Here is a 22,891-nt window from a genome sequence, read left to right on the forward strand (position 1 = left end):
TGATAAACTGTGAGTGGTGCATTTGGGTCTAGATATGAGAGAATACATCTATGTGGTATGTGTGTACCACATAAAACAAATCCTGCAGCACACAGTGTATAATGAGAGAAAAAAAGCTGAGACCATGATTTTCGATTAAAACAGCGACTTTGCAGTGTTTTTTCGTATGTTTTTTATAGTTGTATTTGCAATTCCTTGGTCTCATTTGATAGAATGGAAGACATATTACAGAAATAGAGATGATTTTGATTGGAAATGGCTTGAAACTGAGCTCAAAGTAGCGGAAATGTTAAATTTTTGCCGATGTTCAAGAGTAAACAAATGACCTCACATTAATACACGCCAGCTGGTGGGTCTAATATACATTCACAAATGTGGTGATGATATTTATACAATTATTACAATATTGCATAACAGTAAATCTTCTATTTTTTGGTTTGAATAAAAATTCATTATGTGAATAAAAAATCAAAATGGAATTTATTTGTAAAGCCTCAAAACATAACTAATGAACAGAGGAAATGTTAGTTTAGTCCCAGGAATACCTACATTGTTTATTCTGGACCCTATTTTGAAATTGGAGTATTTTGAACTTTGTGTTAAATTGGCCAAATTACCAATTTCTGATCACTTTATTTTGTAGTTGAAACAGTTGACTTGGCGATTTCTTGTGCTCAATCGATAGAATAGAAGTAATACTAGTGAAATAGCAAAGAATTTGGTCGACTGAAATAATGTAATTGGTCTAAAATGGGAGTCAAAGTCGGCAAAATCGCCGATTCATAAATATCGCTGACACATCAAAATTTGCGAGAGCATAATTTCGTCAATTTTCCATCAAATTTCGTACTTTTTGTTTTACTACCTTCACAAAAAAAATCTCTACCATTTCATAAGAAAAAATAAAAAAAAAATTTTTTTTAATATTCTTGGACACTGGGGCACCACTTCAGATTTTGGCATTGGACCCTGAAGGGGTTAAAGGGTTAAAATATTTTTAACATGCAGTAATGTGTCATAATACTTGATGGTGTAATTCTACACTTAAATATTGTAGTGTGTGAGTTACATGGCTTGATGTATGTGTACATTGCCTTAACCCTTAAACAGTCCAAACAGATCGACGTTCAAATCCATAGTGCTTCAAAAGTAGATCTACGTTTTTTTACATATTTTCGAACATAACAAAAAAACAAATGTAGATAAAAGTTTTTTTACACATTTTCAAATGAAAAAAAAGATCTACATTTTTTTACATTCAAATGTTGAAAAAACGTATATATACGTTTGGACCATTTAAGGGTTAAATACACAAATAACCCGTACATAGGAGTCTAAAACTTATGATGATGTTTCAGACAAAAGCATCATCATATGTTGCACATATACAGACTCGAAGCAGATATTCACTCCTCGAAATCTCAGCATTATGTACACAAGAGGCTTCATGCAATAATAGTCACTGGTTTACAGAACAGTGGTTTAATAGCATTGCAAAAATATTTCTCAGTGTTTATATACTATTGAAACACATAGCTTTATCTTTGTTTTGATGATTCCTAGCATGTGTACACATAAGTAGATGCTAGTAATGCACAACTGCATCTGTACTGGATTCAGTCATTCTAACACTTATAAAAAAAAAATTCTTGCTCCATATTTTTTATTTTTTTTTTTTATCACACTGGCCGATTCCCACCAAGGCAGGGTGGCCCGAAAAAGAAAAACTTTCACCATCATTCACTCCATCACTGTCTTGCCAGAAGGGTGCTTTACACTACAGTTTTTAAACTGCAACATTAACACCCCTCCTTCAGAGTGCAGGCACTGTACTTCCCAGTGTTTAATTCAACCCATCCATCTGAGAGTATTTTTGTCTCACACTGACTGCAATACACTTTAATTCATTTTGCTTTTGTTAACTCATTAAAACCTGTAAATTTTTTTACACTCTGCCTGCAATTGCCTTTTTGCTTTCTTTTCAGAAATTCTTGTGTACTGCCCTACCTCACACCAGTCAACTTTTTATTTTTATATACCCTGGTGACTACTAAGCCCTTAGGGATCATCTAGCACCCTGAAAGGGGATTCAATCAGGTTTTATCCCTTATGTGTAAATATTGCCACATACTGTGATTAACTCAGCTATTTTGCATGATACATTGGTCAGTTGCCAGTTCATTGGTTTGAGCTGACATATACCAAATTAAAGGTGGTTATTAGTGGCACACCTACATTTTTGGGGCCCTGAAGCTTGAACTGTTTTTGGGGGCCCCATCGCAACCCATTGTCATACAGAAGACCCAAAATTTTTAAGCAGTGTGGACTAAAATCACTTCTGGGGCCCCTATAGTATTAGGAGGGGGCCTCTGAAGCTTAAGTTTCAGTAGTTTTATAGTAGATCCATCCCTGGTGGTCATTTATCTGATATGGTCGGTTGTTTCAACATCAGACGTAAAAATTTGGATAAGTAAGTAAGTAAGTAAGTTTATTCAGGTATACACAAATACAGTTACATAGAATTATCATATATAACCAGGATAACCCAAAAAAGTCAGACAGAGTGACTTATTTCCATTGGGGTCCTTTTGCCTTATTATTATAGTATAAAGGTTATAATATTTTCTTATTGTTCTACAATGAAGATAACATCTTATTATCATACTAAAAAGACTATCTGCGACACCAAGGTCATTAAGACTATCTACAATACGAGGGTCATTACAAGGAATAAGGTAAAATTTACACGTATGTTAGCTAAAAAATAGAAAATCATTCCCCTCCCTTTCTGTAGCTACATTCATCAGACACCTTTTGGCACTCTTCTTGAACTGGTTCACGCTATGACTGGCTTTGACATGTGCGGGTAGTCTGTTCCATTCCTTTATTGCTGTACAATAAAAGGTGTTTGAAGCCTGGCCACTGACTGTGGGTACTACAAAGTTGTGCTCTCTCCCCCTAGTTCTATGATTGCTTTGGTTCCCAACCTTGACAAAATTGACAGCAAGATATTCTGGACATTGCTTGTGAGCAATTTTATAAACATGATTTAGCTTCAGTTGTTTTACTCTGTCTTCAACATTCAGCATATCCAACTGCTGTAATTCATCCTGGCCTACATGTTCTCTTGGTCCCAGCCCCAGGATGAATCTTACGATTTTGTTCTGGGTGATTTGCAGTCTATCTTTCAGTTTTTTTTGTCAAGGCAGAGTACCAAGAAGAGCAAGCGTAATCCATATGGCATTGTATAAGGGCTAGACATAGAGTCCTGCGAGCCTCAGTAGGTAGACACTGTGCTTGTCTATACAGGAACTTCAGTCTGGCATTCGCTTTCTTTACTACACTGTTCCCTATCAATTCTCCTGACATGCATGGGTCAAAGGGGATTCCCAAATATTTTACTGATGAAACCAAAGTGATGGGCTCCCCATTACATTGAACATTAAAATTATTTACCCTTCTCAGTTTATGTTTCGTGCCAAAGAGAATGGCTTCAGTTTTCCCTAGGTGTAATGATAGTTTGTTGTCTACTAACCATTTGCTGCAGGACTCCAGTTCCAGTGTTAAGACATTAGCAATATCTTGTGGGTCTTTACCTGACACTAACAGAGCACTGTCATCTGCATACAGTAGGAGTTTGCACTTGACACTGATAGGCATATCATTGACATAACATAAGAATAATAAGGGACCCAGAATACTACCTTGGGGAACTCCACATGTTATCGGCAGGGGTTCTGATTCTGTTTTGTTGATTTTGACTATTTGTCTCCTGTTGCTAAGGTAGGACTTAAACCAGTCTACAGAACCTATACCGATAGTTTGAAGTTTATTACATAATATATTGTGGTTGACAGTATCGAAGGCCTTTTGCAGGTCTAAAACATTTCACTGTACTCGTAAATAAAAGTTTTGTATTTAAAAAAAAATGGTATCTTTTTTCAGGGAGATTAGACAGAAATAGAGTCGTGGGAGTACCTCTGCGTGCCAGACAATCTCCCTCTTTCGTTGATTTAAGAGTCACTACATTATGAAGCTCATCTGTGATATAGGTGAGTGATAGACAGTCAGTACTGATACATTTGCTGATGAGTGATAGACAGTACTGATACATATAATGGTAGGTAAGTGGAAAACAGATGGTAATGTATGTGTTGTGGTAGGTAAGTGGTAGATAAGTGGTAGACAACCAGTACTCTACATTTTATTAATGGTACACAGTACCATCCAGGAAAAATTTTAATTTTTCTTTTTAGGTCACCCTGCCTTAGTGAGATACAGCCAGTGTGTTGAAAAAATATACCAGTTTGGGTTTCTTTATTGATCAAACAATATGCCTCAACAGTTAACCCTCTCAGGGTTGACAGGCCCTCTCCCAGACTTGTTCTCAGGGTCAAAAAATGTTCAAAAAAAAAAAAAAATGTTTTCTTATGAAAAGATAGTTTTTTTTTTTTAAATCTTATAGGCTAAACAAAAAATTTTTACCATCAATACTTACCGAGATATGGAGGCATGAAGTTGACAAAATGATTGGCATATGGTAACATCGCCGACTGCCGGTCACCCAGTTTTAGTTTATTTAGTTTTTTGGTAATATTTTCTATTATTTTTTTTATTTTTTTTTCTCAAGTAACTTTTATGGCCTGTGAGACCAATATGAGCACTATTTTGTAAGTTTTTTCTCTTTATTTACTACACAATAACTGCACAAACACTGTTGTCCTTATATTGTTTATAATTGTTGTTTACACACACAAACAATATAAAATGTTGTTTATTAGTATTTTTCTATATTTTATATACACATATACAGTCACAGGGAATGTTTCTAGAAGTTCTGCAGCCTGTGGAACTCTTTGAAACATGGTGTCATGCACAGTGGTGTTTTACACTCCTCACACATAAAACATGGTGTCATGCACAGTGGTGTTTTACACTCCTCACACATAAAACATGGTGTCATGCACAGTGGTGTTTTACACTCCTCACACATAAAACATGGTGTCATGCACAGTGGTGTTTTACACTCCTCACACATAAAACATGGTGTCATGCACAGTAGTGTTTTACACTCCTCACACATAAAACATGGTGTCATGCACAGTGGTGTTTTACACTCCTCACACATAAAACATGGTGTCATGCACAGTGCTGTTTTACACTCCTCACACATAAAACATGGTGTCATGCACAGTGCTGTTTTACACTCCTCACACATAAAACATGGTGTCATGCACAGTGCTGTTTTACACTCCTCACACATAAAACATGGTGTCATGCACAGTGGTGTTTTACACTCCTCACACATAAAACATGGTGTCATGCACAGTAGTGTTTTACACTCCTCACACATAAAACATGGTGTCATGCACAGTGGTGTTTTACACTCCTCACACATAAAACATGGTGTCATGCACAGTGCTGTTTTACACTCCTCACACATAAAACATGGTGTCATGCACAGTGGTGTTTTACACTCCTCACACATAAAACATGGTGTCATGCACAGTAGTGTTTTACACTCCTCACACATAAAACATGGTGTCATGCACAGTGGTGTTTTACACTCCTCACACATAAAACATGGTGTCATGCACAGTGGTGTTTTACACTCCTCACACATAAAACATAGTGTCATGCACAGTGTTGTTTTACACTCCTCACACATAAAACATGGTGTCATGCACAGTAGTGTTTTACACTCCTCACACATAAAACATGGTGTCATGCACAGTGGTGTTTTACACTCCTCACACATAAAACATGGTGTCATGCACAGTGCTGTTTTACACTCCTCACACATAAAACATGGTGTCATGCACAGTGGTGTTTTACACTCCTCACACATAAAACATGGTGTCATGCACAGTGCTGTTTTACACTCCTCACACATAAAACATGGTGTCATGCACAGTGCTGTTTTACACTCCTCACACATAAAACATGGTGTCATGCACAGTGGTGTTTTACACTCCTCACACATAAAACATGGTGTCATGCACAGTGGTGTTTTACACTCCTCACACATAAAACATGGTGTCATGCACAGTGGTGTTTTGCACTCCTCACACATAAAACATGGTGTCATGCACAGTGGTGTTTTACACTCCTCACACATAAAACATGGTGTCATGCACAGTGCTGTTTTACACTCCTCACACATAAAACATGGTGTCATGCACAGTGCTGTTTTACACTCCTCACACATAAAACATGGTGTCATGCACAGTGGTGTTTTACACTCCTCACACATAAAACATGGTGTCATGCACAGTGGTGTTTTACACTCCTCACACATAAAACATGGTGTCATGCACAGTGCTGTTTTACACTCCTCACACATAAAACATGGTGTCATGCACAGTGCTGTTTTACACTCCTCACACATAAAACATGGTGTCATGCACAGTGGTGTTTTACACTCCTCACACATAAAACATGGTGTCATGCACAGTGGTGTTTTACACTCCTCACACATAAAACATGGTGTCATGCACAGTGGTGTTTTACACTCCTCACACATAAAACATGGTGTCATGCACAGTGCTGTTTTACACTCCTCACACATAAAACATGGTGTCATGCACAGTGCTGTTTTACACTCCTCACACATAAAACATGGTGTCATGCACAGTGGTGTTTTACACTCCTCAAACATAAAACATGGTGTCATGCACAGTGGTGTTTTACACTCCTCACACATAAAACATGGTGTCATGCACAGTGCTGTTTTACACTCCTCACACATAAAACATGGTGTCATGCACAGTGCTGTTTTACATTCCTCACACATAAAACATGGTGTCATGCACAGTGCTGTTTTACACTCCTCACACATAAAACATGGTGTCATGCACAGTGGTGTTTTACACTCCTCACACATAAAACATGGTGTCATGCACAGTGCTGTTTTACACTCCTCACACATAAAACATGGTGTCATGCACAGTGCTGTTTTACACTCCTCACACATAAAACATGGTGTCATGCACAGTGCTGTTTTACACTCCTCACACACAAAACATGGTGTCATGCACAGTGCTGTTTTACACTCCTCACACATAAAACATGGTGTCATGCACAGTGGTGTTTTACACTCCTCACACATAAAACATGGTGTCATGCACAGTGCTGTTTTACACTCCTCACACATAAAACATGGTGTCATGCACAGTGCTGTTTTACACTCCTCACACATAAAGCATGGTGTCATGCACAGTGGTGTTTTACACTCCTCACACATAAAACATGGTGTCATGCACAGTGGTGTTTTACACTCCTCACACATAAAACATGGTGTCATGCACAGTGCTGTTTTACACTCCTCACACATAAAACATGGTGTCATGCACAGTGCTGTTTTACACTCCTCACACATAAAACATGGTGTCATGCACAGTGGTGTTTTACACTCCTCACACATAAAACATGGTGTCATGCACAGTGGTGTTTTACACTCCTCACACATAAAACATGGTGTCATGCACAGTGCTGTTTTACACTCCTCACACATAAAACATGGTGTCATGCACAGTGCTGTTTTACACTCCTCACACATAAAACATGGTGTCATGCACAGTGCTGTTTTACACTCCTCACACATAAAACATGGTGTCATGCACAGTGGTGTTTTACACTCCTCACACATAAAACATGGTGTCATGCACAGTGGTGTTTTACACTCCTCACACATAAAACATGGTGTCATGCACAGTGGTGTTTTACACTCCTCACACATAAAACATGGTGTCATGCACAGTGGTGTTTTACACTCCTCACACATAAAACGAGTGTCTCTGCGTTGTTGTGGGCGTTTTTTTTATATGTTCACAGATGTAACACCTCTTCTGAGCCTTTTTCTTGAAAGCAGTAGCAGGCAGTTTTACTAGGAAGTGATCACCATGCTTCAGACGAGAAGGTAGTTGTTGATAATTTAGTGGGTGGTCTATTGCAGGTGTTGTTCCTTGGTACTTGAATAATAGTAATAATAGTATTTGTCTGATGACAGACAAACAAAATTTGCCATATGCTGGTTTGTTTCTGGTCCTCATCTTATACATATTATAAGCATTGAGCATGGAAATGTCCAGAAGATGGAAAAAGAGTTTTATGTACCACTTATAACTCTTGCAAACACAATCAGCAAACTCAATCTGTATGTCACATTTGTCCACTGAGTGCATATTGAGGGTGTAATCAATCACAGCTGCAGGTTTTAGAATGGATTCATTGCTGTCTCTATGCTGCCTGCCAGTGTTTGCCATTTCATTAGGGTGAACTGATGACAACAGTATGTATAACATCTCATTTGTCATGCCACCAAAATGCCATGATGTCATTGGTAGCAAACGCCTGCACCTCACCTCTACGAGTGCCAGCGTCAAACCTGGGCATATGTTTACGATTTGCTCGCACTGTGCCACACACATCTGTCATGTTCACTCGCAAAAAATCACTGAGTGAGGGGCTTGTGTACCAGTTATCAGTATATAATATATGCCCCTTACCAAGGTATGGTTCTATCATTGTTCTAACCACATCACCAGAGATGCCCAATAACTTCCTGGTATTTTGCAATGTATAACTTCCAGTGTACACAATAATATCCAATACAAGACCACTGTAGCAGTCACAAAGCACAAACAACTTTATACCAAAGCGTTTCTTCTTGCTTGGTATGTACTGCTTGAAAGTCTTCCTTTGAACAGAATCAAAGACTCGTCAATTATGAGCTTCCTGAAGGGATAAAAATACATATTGAATTTATCTTTCAGATACACAAACACATTCCTAATCTTAAATAACCTGTCGTTTCTGTCAGGCCTGGTTTTGTCTGAGAAGTGAAGCATACGTAATAGTAGCACAAATCTTCACTCCCATTATATCACTGAAACCTGGAGTTGCAATCAGGCGATCTGTTGACCAGTATGATTTCACATTGTGCTTCTGCACATGTGGCATAAGCATTATTGTGGCAAAGAAAAGATACATCTCAGCCACAGCTGTCTCCTTCCACTGGTGTAGACGTGATTTTGGTGAAAGTATTGTGTTTGCCATGGTGTACTCGTAGTATCTGTTGCTTTCCCTGACAATAATTTCCATCAGGGGTTCGTCAAAGAATAGCTTGAAACATTCCAGTTCACTGCCATTGTTCCCCAGTGTACAAGATGGCCGTATTCCACTTTGGCTTTCATCAAACTGGTTGGGATTTGGAACAAAATTGGCAGCTTCCTGCCAATCCCAGGTGCGGTCTGCTGGTGGGTACTGGACATTGACAGGTGGTTGTGGTTGTGGAGGTTGTGGATGTAGAGGCTGGTGTTGTGGGTGGGTGGGGGATGGTGGCCTTTGTTGAAGATCAGCTGAGGCAGTGGTGTGGGTGGCAGCGTGGGTGGCAGTATGGCCCACTGCTGGTGCCTCACGGCTGGCACCACCACTACCACCACCATGCACATTTTCCATCCCACTTGCAACACTATCATATCTTCATTTTCACTGTCTGTTCCTGTTGTACAGCCACGGGATGTACTCCGAGATGTACTCCTTCCCCTTGGAATAGCATATGGCCCACTACCAGAGGGCATATATCGTCGTATATACTGACGCTTCACTGGAGAATATTCCACTTCACTATCACTACTGGAACTGTTTTCAAGAGCTTGTAGTTCATATTCACTATCACTATCATCACCAATGCTCACATCTGAGTCTGGGATTTGGGGAAATAGGAGTTTCCTCTTTGATTCTGGTACAACTGAATGTGAACAAGACGGCCCAGCAGCAGAGGTGGAAGGCTGAGGGTCGTCTGGGTTTTCCTCACTATTACCTGTATTATGGTCATTAGTTTTGGTCACAAACTCGCCCAAAACCTTGAAACTCATCTTCACTGGCACTTCCATCTGTATTAGAACTGTCACGGAGGAACAAAATTGCCCCAGTTCGCCGAGGAGTGAGGAGCTTCTTACCGCGAGGCATGGTGAACAAGGTCTACTAAAATGGCATTCCCACAATGCGCCACTGGGTCCCAGATTTTTTTTCTACCATGCACACCGACCACACACACCCATTCTCTCACATCTAGGCCTATCAGCCTTTTCCCGTGAGATTTGAAGGCGCTAGAACTTATGCGTACTAGTACGTCAATAACCCTGGTGCGTAAGCCGTACTAGTACGTTGGAAACCCTGAAAGGGTTAATTATGCTGAACAGTTCAAATGTCTGGAGATGGGAAGTACAGTGCCTGCACTGTGAAGGAGGGGTGTTGATTGTAGATGAATGGTTCAGAGAACCGACACGTTGATAAATTAGACATATGTGCAACTCTTGGGTACCTTTACTGAGGAAACGTTTTGTCAAACAGTGGCTTCATCAGTCCATACAAAGGAGAAACATGAAGAACAGGAGGAGAGTGAGGTAATCAGTTCCTCAACCTTGAGTCGATGTGGTCAGTCCATCAATCTTGAATAGAATACAGCATATATGTGTGGAGAAGCAGCTTATAAACCGTAGGCAGGAGAGGTGCAGCAGTCGTAGGTGGTGTCACATTTTTTCCAATGTGGAAGTAGGTCATGCCTAATATAGTCAGAGCGGGAGTGGGAGGGGCCGCAACCACTAGTCACATAATGGCATATTTTATTCATTCTAGAGTATATATCATGTTTCTGTGATATTTATATTATTTATTATGTTATATTAGATGAACTGTGATAGATAAATAAGCCGTAGAGTTGATATTAGCGTCATATTGAAGTATTTTGTCCTGCCTCCAGAGAGTAGGAATTCCGCTGGAATGGATTAATGGCATTCAATTAATTTAAATTAGGAAAAGTTACTTGATATATGAGCAAATTGAGTTACGAGCTAGGTCACAGAACAGATTAAACTTTTAAGTCAAGGTTCCACTGTATACCAGAAATTTTATAAATGGTGCAAAGGTGACATTAAAACAATATTGAAGATGGTCAGCATAAACTCACTACCATTACAGTATGCTCCTCACTTAGCGATGAATTCTTTTAAAGACGTGGTCTCAGGAACAGTACTCCATCGTTAAGGGAGGAGAGGCTGTATTATCAACACTTTGATATCAGTTATGTTGAAAATGATATATAACACCAATAAGTTGAAGAGTAAGGCACATGTGCAACAGTTGGATATCTTCATTGTTGATCAAAATGTTTTGCCTACACAGCAGGGTTCTTCAGTCAAGTAGAGGCAGCAAGCATAGTGCTCCTCCTCCTCTTAAATCATCCAGACCTTCCTAGCTCACCTCCAGCAGCATTTAAGACTCCATTCTCATCCCTCAGCTTCGTACTATTCCAGACTATGGGACTGACCACCAGGCTGAGGGACTGACCACCTTGAATATTATTTTTCCAAGGTTGATGGACTGATTATATCGTCTTTACTTCAGTACCACACCTGCTGTCTTTGTATTTGACTGAAGAAGCCTACTGTGAAGGTGAAACATTTCAATCAACAATAAAGATACGCAACTGTTGCACATGTGTCTTACTCTTCAACTAAGATATCAATATTACTGGAAGTGACAGCGAATAAGTTAATATTACCAAAGCAAACACAAACACATGTGACAAACCTCGTGACTGTGGTGGTTTTTTCAGAGGTGTGTACACAACCAACAGTACACACATGTACACATTCCACATACAGTACACACCCAGAAGAAATCCGCCAGTATTCTGGATTTCCAGTTGTCCGAAAGTATAATCCCACATCCACATGCCATCATGCAGCTGTTGACAAAATAAAATAATAATAATAATAATCATAGGTAGTAGGTTGGTAGACAGCAACCGCCCAGGGAGGTACTACCGTTCTGCCAAGTGAGTGTAAAACGAAAGCCTGTAATTGTTTTACATGATGGTAGGATTGCTGGTGTCCTTTTTTCTGTCTCATGAACATGCAAGATTTCAGGTATGTCTTGCTACTTCTACTTACACTTAGGTCACACTACACATACATGTACAAGCACATATATACACACCCCTCTGGGGTTTCTTCTATTTTCTTGCTAGTTCTTATTCTTGTTTATTTCCTCTTATCTCCATGGGGAAGTGGAACAGAATTCTTCCTCCGTAAGCCATGCGTGTTGTAAGAGGCGACTAAAATGCCGGGAGCAAGGGGCTAGTAACCTCTTTTCCTGTATATATTACTAAATGTAAAAGGAGAAACTTTCGTTTTCCTTTTGGGCCACCCCGCCTCGGTGGGATACGGCCGGTGTGTTGAAAGAAAGAAAGAAAGAAAGAAGAATAACAATAATAATAATAATAATAATAATAATAATAATAATAATAATAATAATAGTAATAATAATAATAATAATAATAATAATAATAATAATAATAATAATAATAATAATAATAATAGGCTAGGAACCTCTTCTCCTGTATAAATTACCAAATTTAAAAAGAAAAACTTTCATTTTTGTTTTTTAGGTCACCCTACCTTGATGGAATACAGCCAGTGTGTTGAAAGAAGAATAATAATTGTAACAATAATGTAATTCAAGATGTAATTAACAGAGACAGGGTCCTCCTTCAGATGTATTTCTGAGTGAAGTGGAGGCCGTGATTACACTGCCTTTTTCCCACTCACCTCCTGCAACATTGTATAGCTCCTGATGAGGCACTGGTTGCAGAGTGAAAGACCTAGAGTTAGCCCTTTCATATCCCCCTCCCTGTGAATACTTCAGGATTTTGTGTTTACCTGGAGTTTACCTGGAGAGAGTTCCGGGGGTCAACGCCCCCGCGGCCCGGTCTGTGACCAGGCCTCCTGGTGGATCAGAGCCTGATCAACCAGGCTGTTACTGCTGGCTGCACGCAAACCAACGTACGAGCCACAGCCCCACTGGCCAGGAACCGACTTTAGGTGCTTGTCCAGTGCCAGCTTGAAGACTGCCAGGGGTCTGTTGGTAATCCCCCTTATGTATGCTGGGAGGCAGTTGAACAGTCTCGGGCCCCTGACACTTATTGTATGGTCTCTTAAAGTGCTAGTGACACCCCTGCTTTACATTGGGGGGATGTTGCATCTTCTGCCAAGTCTTTTGCTTTCGTAGTGAGTGATTTTCGTGTGCAAGTTCGGTACTAGTCCCTCTAGGATTTTCCAGGTGTATATAATCATGTATCTCTCCCGCCTGCATTCCAGGGAATACAGGTTTAGGAACCTCAAGCGCTCCAAGTAATTGAGGTGTTTTATCTCCGTTATGCGTGCCATGAAGGTTCTCTGTACATTTTCTAGGTCAGCAATTTCACCTGCCTTGAAAGGTGCTGTTAGTGTGCAGCAATATTCCAGCCTAGATAGAACAAGTGACCTGAAGAGTGTCATAATGGGCTTGGCCTCCCTAGTTTTGAAGGTTCTCATTATCCATCCTGTCATTTTTCTAGCAGATGCGATTGATACAATGTTATGGTCCTTGAAGGTGAGATCCTCTGACATGATCACTCCCAGGTCTTTGATGTTGGTGTTTCGCTCTATTTTGTGGCCAGAATTTGTTTTGTACTCTGATGAAGATTTAATTTCCTCGTGTTTACCATATCTGAGTAATTAAAATTTCTCATCGTTGAACTTTATATTGTTTTCTGCAGCCCACTGAAAGATTTGGTTGATGTCCGCCTGGAGCCTTGCAGTGTCTGCAATGGAAGACACTGTCATGCAGATTCGGGTGTCATCTGCAAAGGAAGACACGGTGCTGTGGCTGACATCCTTGTCTATGTCAGATATGAGGATGAGGAACAAGATGGGAGCGAGTACTGTGCCTTGTGGAACAGAGCTTTTCACCGTAGCTGCCTTGGACTTTACTCTGTTGACTACTACTCTCTGTGTTCTGTTAGTGAGGAAATTATAGATCCATCGGTGGCCCGGTGGCCTGGTGGCTAAAGCTCCCGCTTCACACACGGAGGGCCCGGGTTCGATTCCCGGCGGGTGGAAACATTCGACACGTTTCCTTACACCTGTTGTCCTGTTCACCTAGCAGCAAATAGGTACCTGGGTGTTAGTCGACTGGTGTGGGTCGCATCCTGGGGGACAAGATTAAGGACCCCAATGGAAATAAGTTAGACAGTCCTCGATGACGCACTGACTTTCTTGGGTTATCCTGGGTGGCTAACCCTCCGGGGTTAAAAATCCGAACGAAATCTTATCTTATCTTATCTTATCGACCGACTTTTCCTGTTATTCCTTTAGCACGCATTTTGTGCGCTAGTACGCCATGGTCACACTTGTCGAAGGCTTTTGCAAAGTCTGTATATATTACATCTGCATTCTTTTTGCCTTCTAGTGCATCTAGGACCTTGTCGTAGTGATCCAATAGTTGAGACAGACAGGAGCGACCTGTTCTAAACCCATGTTGCCCTGGGTTGTGTAACTGATGGGTGTGTATATATACTTACATATATGGTTGCAGGTGTCAAGGCACAGTTTCTGGTCCTGCCTCTTCACTGGTTGCTACTAGATCCACTCACTCCTGGCTTCAAGAGTCTTACTGTACCTCTTCTTTTAACTGTGCATGGGTGCTGCCTCTACCACTTCACTCTCCAGACTGTTACTTCTTGACAACTCTAAGGCTGAAGAAATATTCCCTAACATCCGTAAGACTCATCTAAGTTTTCAATTTCCACCTGTGCCCTTTTCTTTCTTTTTCCCATCTTGGAAGCATTCTGTCCCAGTTTACTCTGTCAATTCCTCTCGGTAATTTTATGTCATTATCATATATTCCCTAGTCCTCCTGTGTCATCAAGTTGAGTTCCCTTAACCTGTCCTCACAGGACATACCACTTAGCTCGGGGATTAGTCTTGTTGCAAACCTCTGCACATTCTCCAATTTCTTGATATGCTTGACCAGGTGTGGGTTTCATACTGGTGCTGCATACTCCAATATGGGCCTGATACACAGTAAACAGTGTCATGAATAACTCCTTACTTAGATATCGAAAAGTTATTCTTAGGTTTGCCAGGCGTCCATATGCTTCAACAGTTATTTTGTTGATGTGAGTCTTAGGGAATATGCTTGGTATGATACCAAAACACTGTTCTCCTTGAGTGAGGTTTGCTTATACAGCAGATGAGGTTCTGGGCTACTGTAGGGACCTTCTTATGCAGCAGATGAGGTTTTGGGATACTGTAGGGCCCAGCTTATACAGCAGTTTAAGTTCTGGGTTACTTTAGGGACCTCCTTATACAGCAGGTTAAGTTCCAGGCTACTGTAGGGCCCTGCTTATGCAGCAGGTTAGGTTCTGGGCTACGGTAGGTCCCACTTGTGCAGCAGGTACCGGGCTACTGTAGGGCCCCACTTATAGAGCAGGTCAGGTTCTAGGTTAATGTAGGGACCCACTTATATAGTAGTTTAGGTTCTGGGCTACTGTAGGCACCTGCTTATACAGCAGGTTAGGTTCCCGGCTACTGCTGTAAAGCAAAAATATCTGTAAAGCGAAAATTGCTGTAAAGTGAATCATAGCTTTTTTCACTTTCAAATGAATATAAAATTCTGATGAAATGTTTACGCTATCATATATTAACTCTTAAACTGTCCATACATAGATCTACATTTTCCCTGCCAGTGCTCCGAATATTTTGAAAAACAAAATTTTTTTTTTTTTTATTAAAGAGGGCAATTTTCTGTGTGTAATAAGAGCCCCAAAAAATTTTAAGGGCCAGTACTTACCGAGATATAAGAACGCAAAGGTGGCACTGGATGCTCACCAGACGGCAACATCGAGTCCTGCCGCTCACAAAAATGTTGCCGATATACCTTTTTTCTCGTTTTTATTTTAATTTATATAATTTTTATGTTCTGATAATTACAATTTATAGTAGTTCTTGTGATTTCATAGCCAATCTGACACTAATATTAGGTACTGAAATAGTACTCAAATAGTCACAAACACCACCAGGTGAACATTTTCACCTGCCTTGGTCACATATTATTGTCTAGAATATATACAAAGTAATTATAGGTCTCAGCAATGTTTTAGACATGCTGGAGTATGTACGAAACTCCTTGAAGTATGATGCTAAGACGAGTGTCAGTAAACTGATGACAGTGATGCAGTGGAATGACAACTGATAATCGTGCACTGCTCCAGGAAACCCTGGCATTATTTGTTTTCACTGTTACACACAAACATGCATGTCTGTCAGTCTATCTATCTGTCTGTCTGTGTATCTGTCTTTCTGTCTGCCTGTGTGTGTCTGTCTTTCCATCTGCTTATCTTTGTCTCAGAGAGTGGCTCGTAAACTAACAGGTATTACACATGATGCAGAGTCATCCTGATCAAGTGAAAATGCATAATACTTGCCAATCATGCTTATTCTGCCTTATATCTAAAAGCACTGTTAGCACTTTCCCAGAATTTTTGGATTACCCTAAGTAATTTACGCTATGTATAATAACTCTACTTATGTGTACCTGTGAGAGAGAGACAGCCAAAGTCATTCAGCTGGCCAGACTGCTGAATACATATTACAAGTTCCAGAATCGTTTCTTTACTTAAGGCATAGGTTATGGGACATTCTGGCAGGATGATACTGCCAGTGGTATAAAAAATGAAAGGGTGTTGCACAAATGTTGCAGAAGGGTTAGGCAAGCCTAACCCTTAGGCTTGCCTAACCCTTAGGCATGACCTACTTCCACATTGGACAAATGTGACACCACCTATGACTGCTGCACCTCTCCTGCCTACGGTTTATAAGCTGCTTCTCCGCACATATATGCTGTATTCTATTCAAGATTGATGGACTGACCACATCGACTCAAGGTTGAGGAACTGATTACCTCACTCTCCTCCTGTTCTTCATGTTTCTCCTTTGTATGGACTGATGAAGCCATTGTGTGGCAAAACGTTTCTTCAGTAAAGATACCCAAGAGTTGCACATGTGTCTAATTTATCAATGAGGGGTGTTGATGTTGCAGTTTTTTAATGGTAGTGCAGGCGCACCTCTGGCAAGACAGTGATGGAGTGAATGATGATGAAAGTGTTTCTTCTTTTCTGGGTCACCTGCCTTGGTGGTAAACAGCCAATGCATTAAAAAAAAAAATATCCACTAGCATGCTGTGCATTTTGGGCAGACTGATCCTAGTGCTTAAAGACTACTTAACTTTAAACTGTCTAAATGTAGATCTACGTTCACTCGCCCAGCGCTCCAAATATTTTGAAAAAAAAAAAAATTAAATGAGGTGGGCATTATTCTACACATTATAAGATAAAAAAAAATCTTAGGATCAGTACTTACCGAGATATAAGCCCACGAAGTTGGCGCTGGATGCTCAACTAATGGCAACATGGAGTTCTGCTGCTTGCAGAAGTGTTGCCGATTTTTTTTTTTTTTTTTTAACAAGTTGGCCGTCTCCCACCGAGGCAGGGTGACCCAAAAAAAGAAAGAAAATCCCCAAAAAGAAAAATACTTTCATCATCATTCAACACTTTTACCGGGCCGCGGGGGCGTTGACCCCCGTAACTCTCTCCAGGTAAACTCTCTCCAGGTAAACAATCACACATTATCACTGCTTTTGCAGAGGTACTCAGAATACAACAGTTTAGAAGCATATACGTATAAAGATACACAACATATCCATAACCACCCACCCAGGGAGGTACTACCATCCTGCCAGGTGAGTGTAAAACAAAAGCCTGTAATTGTTTTACATGATGGTAGGATTGCTGGTGTCTTTTGTCTGTCTCATAAATATGTAAGATTACAGGCATGTCTTGCTACTTCTATTTACACTTAGGTCACACTACACATACATGTACACTTTTATTTATACACACTCATCTGAGTTTTCTTTGATTTTATCTTAATAGTTCTTGGTCTTATTACTTTTTCTTTTATATCCATGGGGAAGTGGAATAAGAATCTTTCCTCCATAAGCTATGCGTGTTGTAAAAGTCAACTAAAATGCTGGGAACAATGGGCTAGTAACCCCTTTTCCTGTAAAGATTACTAAAAAGAATAAGAAGAAGAAAATATTGGTTGCCGATATTCCTTTTTTTCTCATTTTTATATTTATATAACTTTTATATTCTGAGAATTACAATTTATGATAGTTGTTGTGATTTCATAGCCAGTCTTTGTTCTGACACTAATATTAGGTACTGAAATAGTACTCAGATTGTCACAAACACACCAACAGGTAAACATTTTTACCTGCCTTGGTCATTTACTATTGTATAGAAATATATACAAAGTATTTATAGGTCCCAGCAACGTTTTAGACACGCTGGAGTATATATGAAACTCCTTGAAGCATGGTATAAGACTGAGTGTCATTAAACTGCTGACATTGCACCAGTGGTTTGACACATGATGATCGTGCAATGCTGCAGGGAACCCCTGGCATTGTTTGTTTTCACTGTTACACATAAACATATCTGTTTGTTTAGCTCTCTCTGCTTATCTGTCTCTGTCTGTCTGTCTGTCTGCCTGTGTATGTGTCTGTCTTTCTGTCTGCCTGTGAGTGTTTATCTTTCTGTCTGCTTGTCTCTACATCAGAGAGCGACTCATGAGCCAACAGTTATTACACAAGATGCAGTCGACTGGAGTCGACTCCAGGCTGAGGAAATTATTACCTCAAACTCCTCCTCTCCTTAAACCTTTCTGCTCAGTATTAAACTGATGAAGCCACTGTATGGCAAAACATTTCCTAAATAAAGATTCCCATATGTTGCATAAGCGCCTCAATCTTCAACCAGGGACAGAGTTGAACGAGTTGGTTAGGTTTTTTTATTATTTTTATTATCACACTGGCCGATTCCCACCAAGGCAGGGTGGCCCGAAAAAGAAAAACTTTCACCATCATTCACTCCATCTTAGGTTTTGTGTTGGCTTATTTAGGTTAGGGAGATGAGGTGCTTTTTAAGAATAGCTCTAAACTAGTTGGCAGACAGGTAACCTTTCAGTGTTTCGGGCAATGAATCCCAGATCTTAGGTCCTTTTATGCGCATTGAGTTTTTGCATGGGGAGATTTGGACATGGGGATGTCAGAGTGTTTTTTGTTTTGTCTTTTTCAAAAATATTTCCTAATTATGTTTTATGTTATTATTTTATTACATACTATGGCTGTGTTATTTCAAGGCATTTTTACCCTAAAAAAAGATATTCGCAGTGTCTTATATATTCCTTAAATAAAAGATTTTAATTAATATACTATCTGCTTTCAACAGGTCTGTCAGAAATTTCTCGACTCTGTAGTAAATCACAAGTGAATTTGTGACCTGATGCAAATACGAGTGAATTTTTCAAGAATGTTTCAAGATGTTCCTTCACACCTGGTCACTCATATATGAGACTACGTACACCTGTACAACTGGTCGCTCTTGTATTAGACTATACAACTGGTTGCTCTTGTATTAGACTGTACATCTGGCCACTCATGTATAAGACTATACACCTGGTAACTTGTGTATAAGACTATACAACTGGTTACTCATGTATTAAGCTATACACCTGGTTGCTCATGTATAAGACTATACATCTGGCCACTTATGTATAAGACTATACGCCCAGTAACTCATGTATAAGACTATACATCTGGCCACTTATGTATAAGACTATACACCCAGTAACTCACGTATAAGACTATACATCTGGCCACTCATGTATAAGAATATCCATATCAGAGGCCTCATGACCTTTTATGATTTTTTTTTTTAGGGTCAGAAACAATACTGTCTCAATTATATTTGAATCTTTTTACACTTAAATGAGTGTTATGCAATATTTGAAAACCTCAGAAATTTAAACTTGGATATAATTTCAGTGAATTAATATTTTTTTAATTATATTAACCATCGTAACTGATTTTTATCATACCGTTGATGCTCTATGACCCATACGGGTTTAGTACTTTCTTGTGAATACAGCAATACTCAAATAATTATACATTAATTCCTCAACTTACGAACATATTGGGGACCATCTGTATTGTGTTTAATAATTACACAATAATGATACACAATAATGATATAATAATGACATTATACAAAATACAGATTCTCAACATGTTTGTACCAGAGGACTTACTGTACTGTAATGTTATAGTGATTTTATTTAAATTTTTAAGATTTGATATTTATTTACAGTAAACTTGCAATATAAGGGACTAAGAGGCAGCGGGTGGATTGTAATGGTGATTGTTGAGTTGTTTGGCCATGATTGTAACTGTAATGGTCAGCGCTGTAACCAGAGGACTTTGTTGTTCCTAGATGAGTTGACTTAGCTGAGTGCATTGTGTATTTGCACAGTCTGTTATATTGAGAGTTTACTGATATCACCAGTGATGTTTGTTGTGTACTTAATTAGCTTCTTAAGAGTCGTCTGAGTGCCATCATTGTTGCATCGCCACTTGTGGCATAAACCTTTGTAACTGATGCCGACAATTGGTTTAAAAAGATATGTGGGCAAACACTAGGATATGTTTACTAACCTGGATTTTGGCCATGGTGGTGCTTTTTCTTTTCCGCTGTGCAATGTCTCAATATATCCTAGTATTTTCTCATATATTTTTCTAAACCACAGATATTTTGGAGAGAAATTTGTCAGTGTATTGAGGTAATTTGTACGCAACCTTCGTACTTGCTGAACTGTTGATATTTTATATGAAATATTTTGATGTGGGCTTTAAGTAGCTAATAGTGCATTATAAATAATGTGAGAGGAGTGACTATGAGGAAGCCTGGTAAGGGAGTGTGTAGTGAGGATGGTCAACCTCTGGCATCATCACTAGTCTAGTGAGGGAGTGTGTAGTGACTATAATCAACCTCTGGCATCATCACTAGTCTAGTGAGGGAGTGTGTAGTGAGGATAATCAACCTCTGGCATCATCACTAGTCTAGTGAGGGAGTGTGTAGTGAGGATGGTCAACCTCTGGCATCATCACTAGTCTAGTGAGGGAGTGTGTAGTGAGGATGGTCAACCTCTGGCATCATCACTAGTCTAGTGAGGGAGTGTGTAGTGAGGATAATCAACCTCTGGCATCATCACTAGTCTAGTGAGGGAGTGTGTAGTGAGGATGGTCAACCTCTGGCATCATCACTAGTCTAGTGAGGGAGTGTGTAGTGAGGATGGTCAACCTCTGGCATCATCACTAGTCTAGTGAGGGAGTGTGTAGTGAGGATAATCAACCTCTGGCATCATCACTAGTCTAGTGAGGGAGTGTGTAGTGAGGATAATCAACCTCTGGCATCATCACTAGTCTAGTGAGGGAGTGTGTAGTGAGGATAATCAACCTCTGGCATCATCACAAGGTATGAATTGTCACCACATCCTCTTGACGCTTATAAACATGTTCAAACATGCACTTATTTCCAACCACTGAAGATCTAGGGTTAGGTTACATTACTTAAATTTGATTATAAAGCTAAAAGGTTTTATATGGGTAGGGGTATTTGAGGCTGTAATATTACAATTAAAAAGCCTTAATTGTATGGCACTTAGTTGATTGTACAACTGTTGTAGAGGATATGTACATAAACTTTTATTGTTTGATCATGCAAAATTTGATCATTCATAAGTTTGGAAGTTGATATTCCACTGATCTCATACAGACTCCAAATAAAATTAAGGTGCTTTTGAAGCTGTGCCAATTTTCTGTCTTGCTAGTCATTTGTATCTGAAAATGAATCTCAGGCTTTCAGTATTATATTTTATGCATATATGTCACATTATTTATTTGTTCTTTTAGAACTAGTTACTGAGAAGTTATGTGGATCTCTGAATTTTTATCTTTTTATTACCTGTTGTATTATTACGTATTGCTTGTGTTTTTTGCCTGTCTGCTGTAACTTAGACTTGCCGTGTGGTCTTTCTTTTAGTTTTAAATTATTTTTTTTTTTTGTCAGACTTCCTCTAAACATTGCAGGTGACACCACTCTTTTACTTTACGAAATTCACATTGTGTAGTGCTAATTTTTTTTGCTTTTTTTTAAACAAACCGGTCGCATCCCACCAAGGCAGGGCGGCCCAAAAAGAAAAACAAAAGTTTCTCTTTTTAAATTTAGTAATATATACAGGAGAAGGGGTTACTAGGCCCTTGCTCCCAGCATTTTAGTCGCCTCTTACAACACGCATGGCTTACTGAGGAAGAATTCTGTTCCACTTCCCCATGGAGATAAGAGGAAATAAACAAGAACAAGAACTAGAAAGAAAACAGAAGAAAACCCAGATGGGTGTGTATATATATGTTTGTACATGTATGTGTAGTGTGACCTAAGTGTAAGTAGAAGTAGCAAGATGTACCTGAAATCTTGCATGTTTATGAGACAGACAAAAGACATCAGCAATCCTACCATCATGTAAAACAATTACAGGCTTTTGTTTTACACTCACTTGGCAGGACGGTAGTACCTCCCTGGGTGGTTGTTGTCTACCAACCTACTACCACAGGACGGTAGTACCTCCCTGGGTGGTTGCTGTCTACCAACCTACTACCACAGGATGGTAGTACCTCCCTGGGTGGTTGCTGTCTACCAACCTACTACCACAGGACGGTAGTACCTCCCTGGGTGGTTGTTGTCTACCAACCTACTACCACAGGACGGTAGTACCTTCCTGGGCGGTTGCTGTCTACCAACCTACTACCACAGGACAGTAGTACCTCCCTGGGTGGTTGCTGTCTACCAACCTACTACCACAGGATGGTAGTACCTCCCTGGGTGGTTGTTGTCTACCAACCTACTACCACAGGACAGTAGTACCTCCCTGGGTGGTTGTTGTCTACCAACCTACTACCACAGGATGGTAGTACCTCCCTGGGTGGTTGTTGTCTACCAACCTACTACCACAGGATGGTAGTACCTCCCTGGGTGGTTGCTGTTTACCAACCTACTACCACAGGATGGTAGTACCTCCCTGGGTGGTTGCTGTCTACCAACCTACTA

At 39.8% G+C, this 22,891-nt stretch overlaps 1 protein-coding gene across 1 annotated transcript in view; it reads left to right on the top strand.

The window, feature by feature from the left end:
• LOC128704689 (protein wntless-like) overlaps positions 1-22,387 on the top strand; it is an 88,153-nt gene extending 65,766 nt beyond the window's left edge. Inside the window, exons 10-11 of the mRNA XM_053799837.2 lie at positions 3,946-4,052; positions 19,178-22,387. Coding sequence (XP_053655812.1) covers positions 3,946-4,034 — 89 coding nt within the window. The 3' untranslated portion in view covers positions 4,035-4,052; positions 19,178-22,387. The remainder of the gene's footprint in view (positions 1-3,945; positions 4,053-19,177) is intronic.
• Positions 22,388-22,891: the final 504 nt, after the last annotated feature.

The sequence above is a fragment of the Cherax quadricarinatus genome, chromosome 100 (assembly GCF_038502225.1).
Source record: "Cherax quadricarinatus isolate ZL_2023a chromosome 100, ASM3850222v1, whole genome shotgun sequence".
NCBI lineage: Eukaryota > Metazoa > Arthropoda > Malacostraca > Decapoda > Parastacidae > Cherax > Cherax quadricarinatus.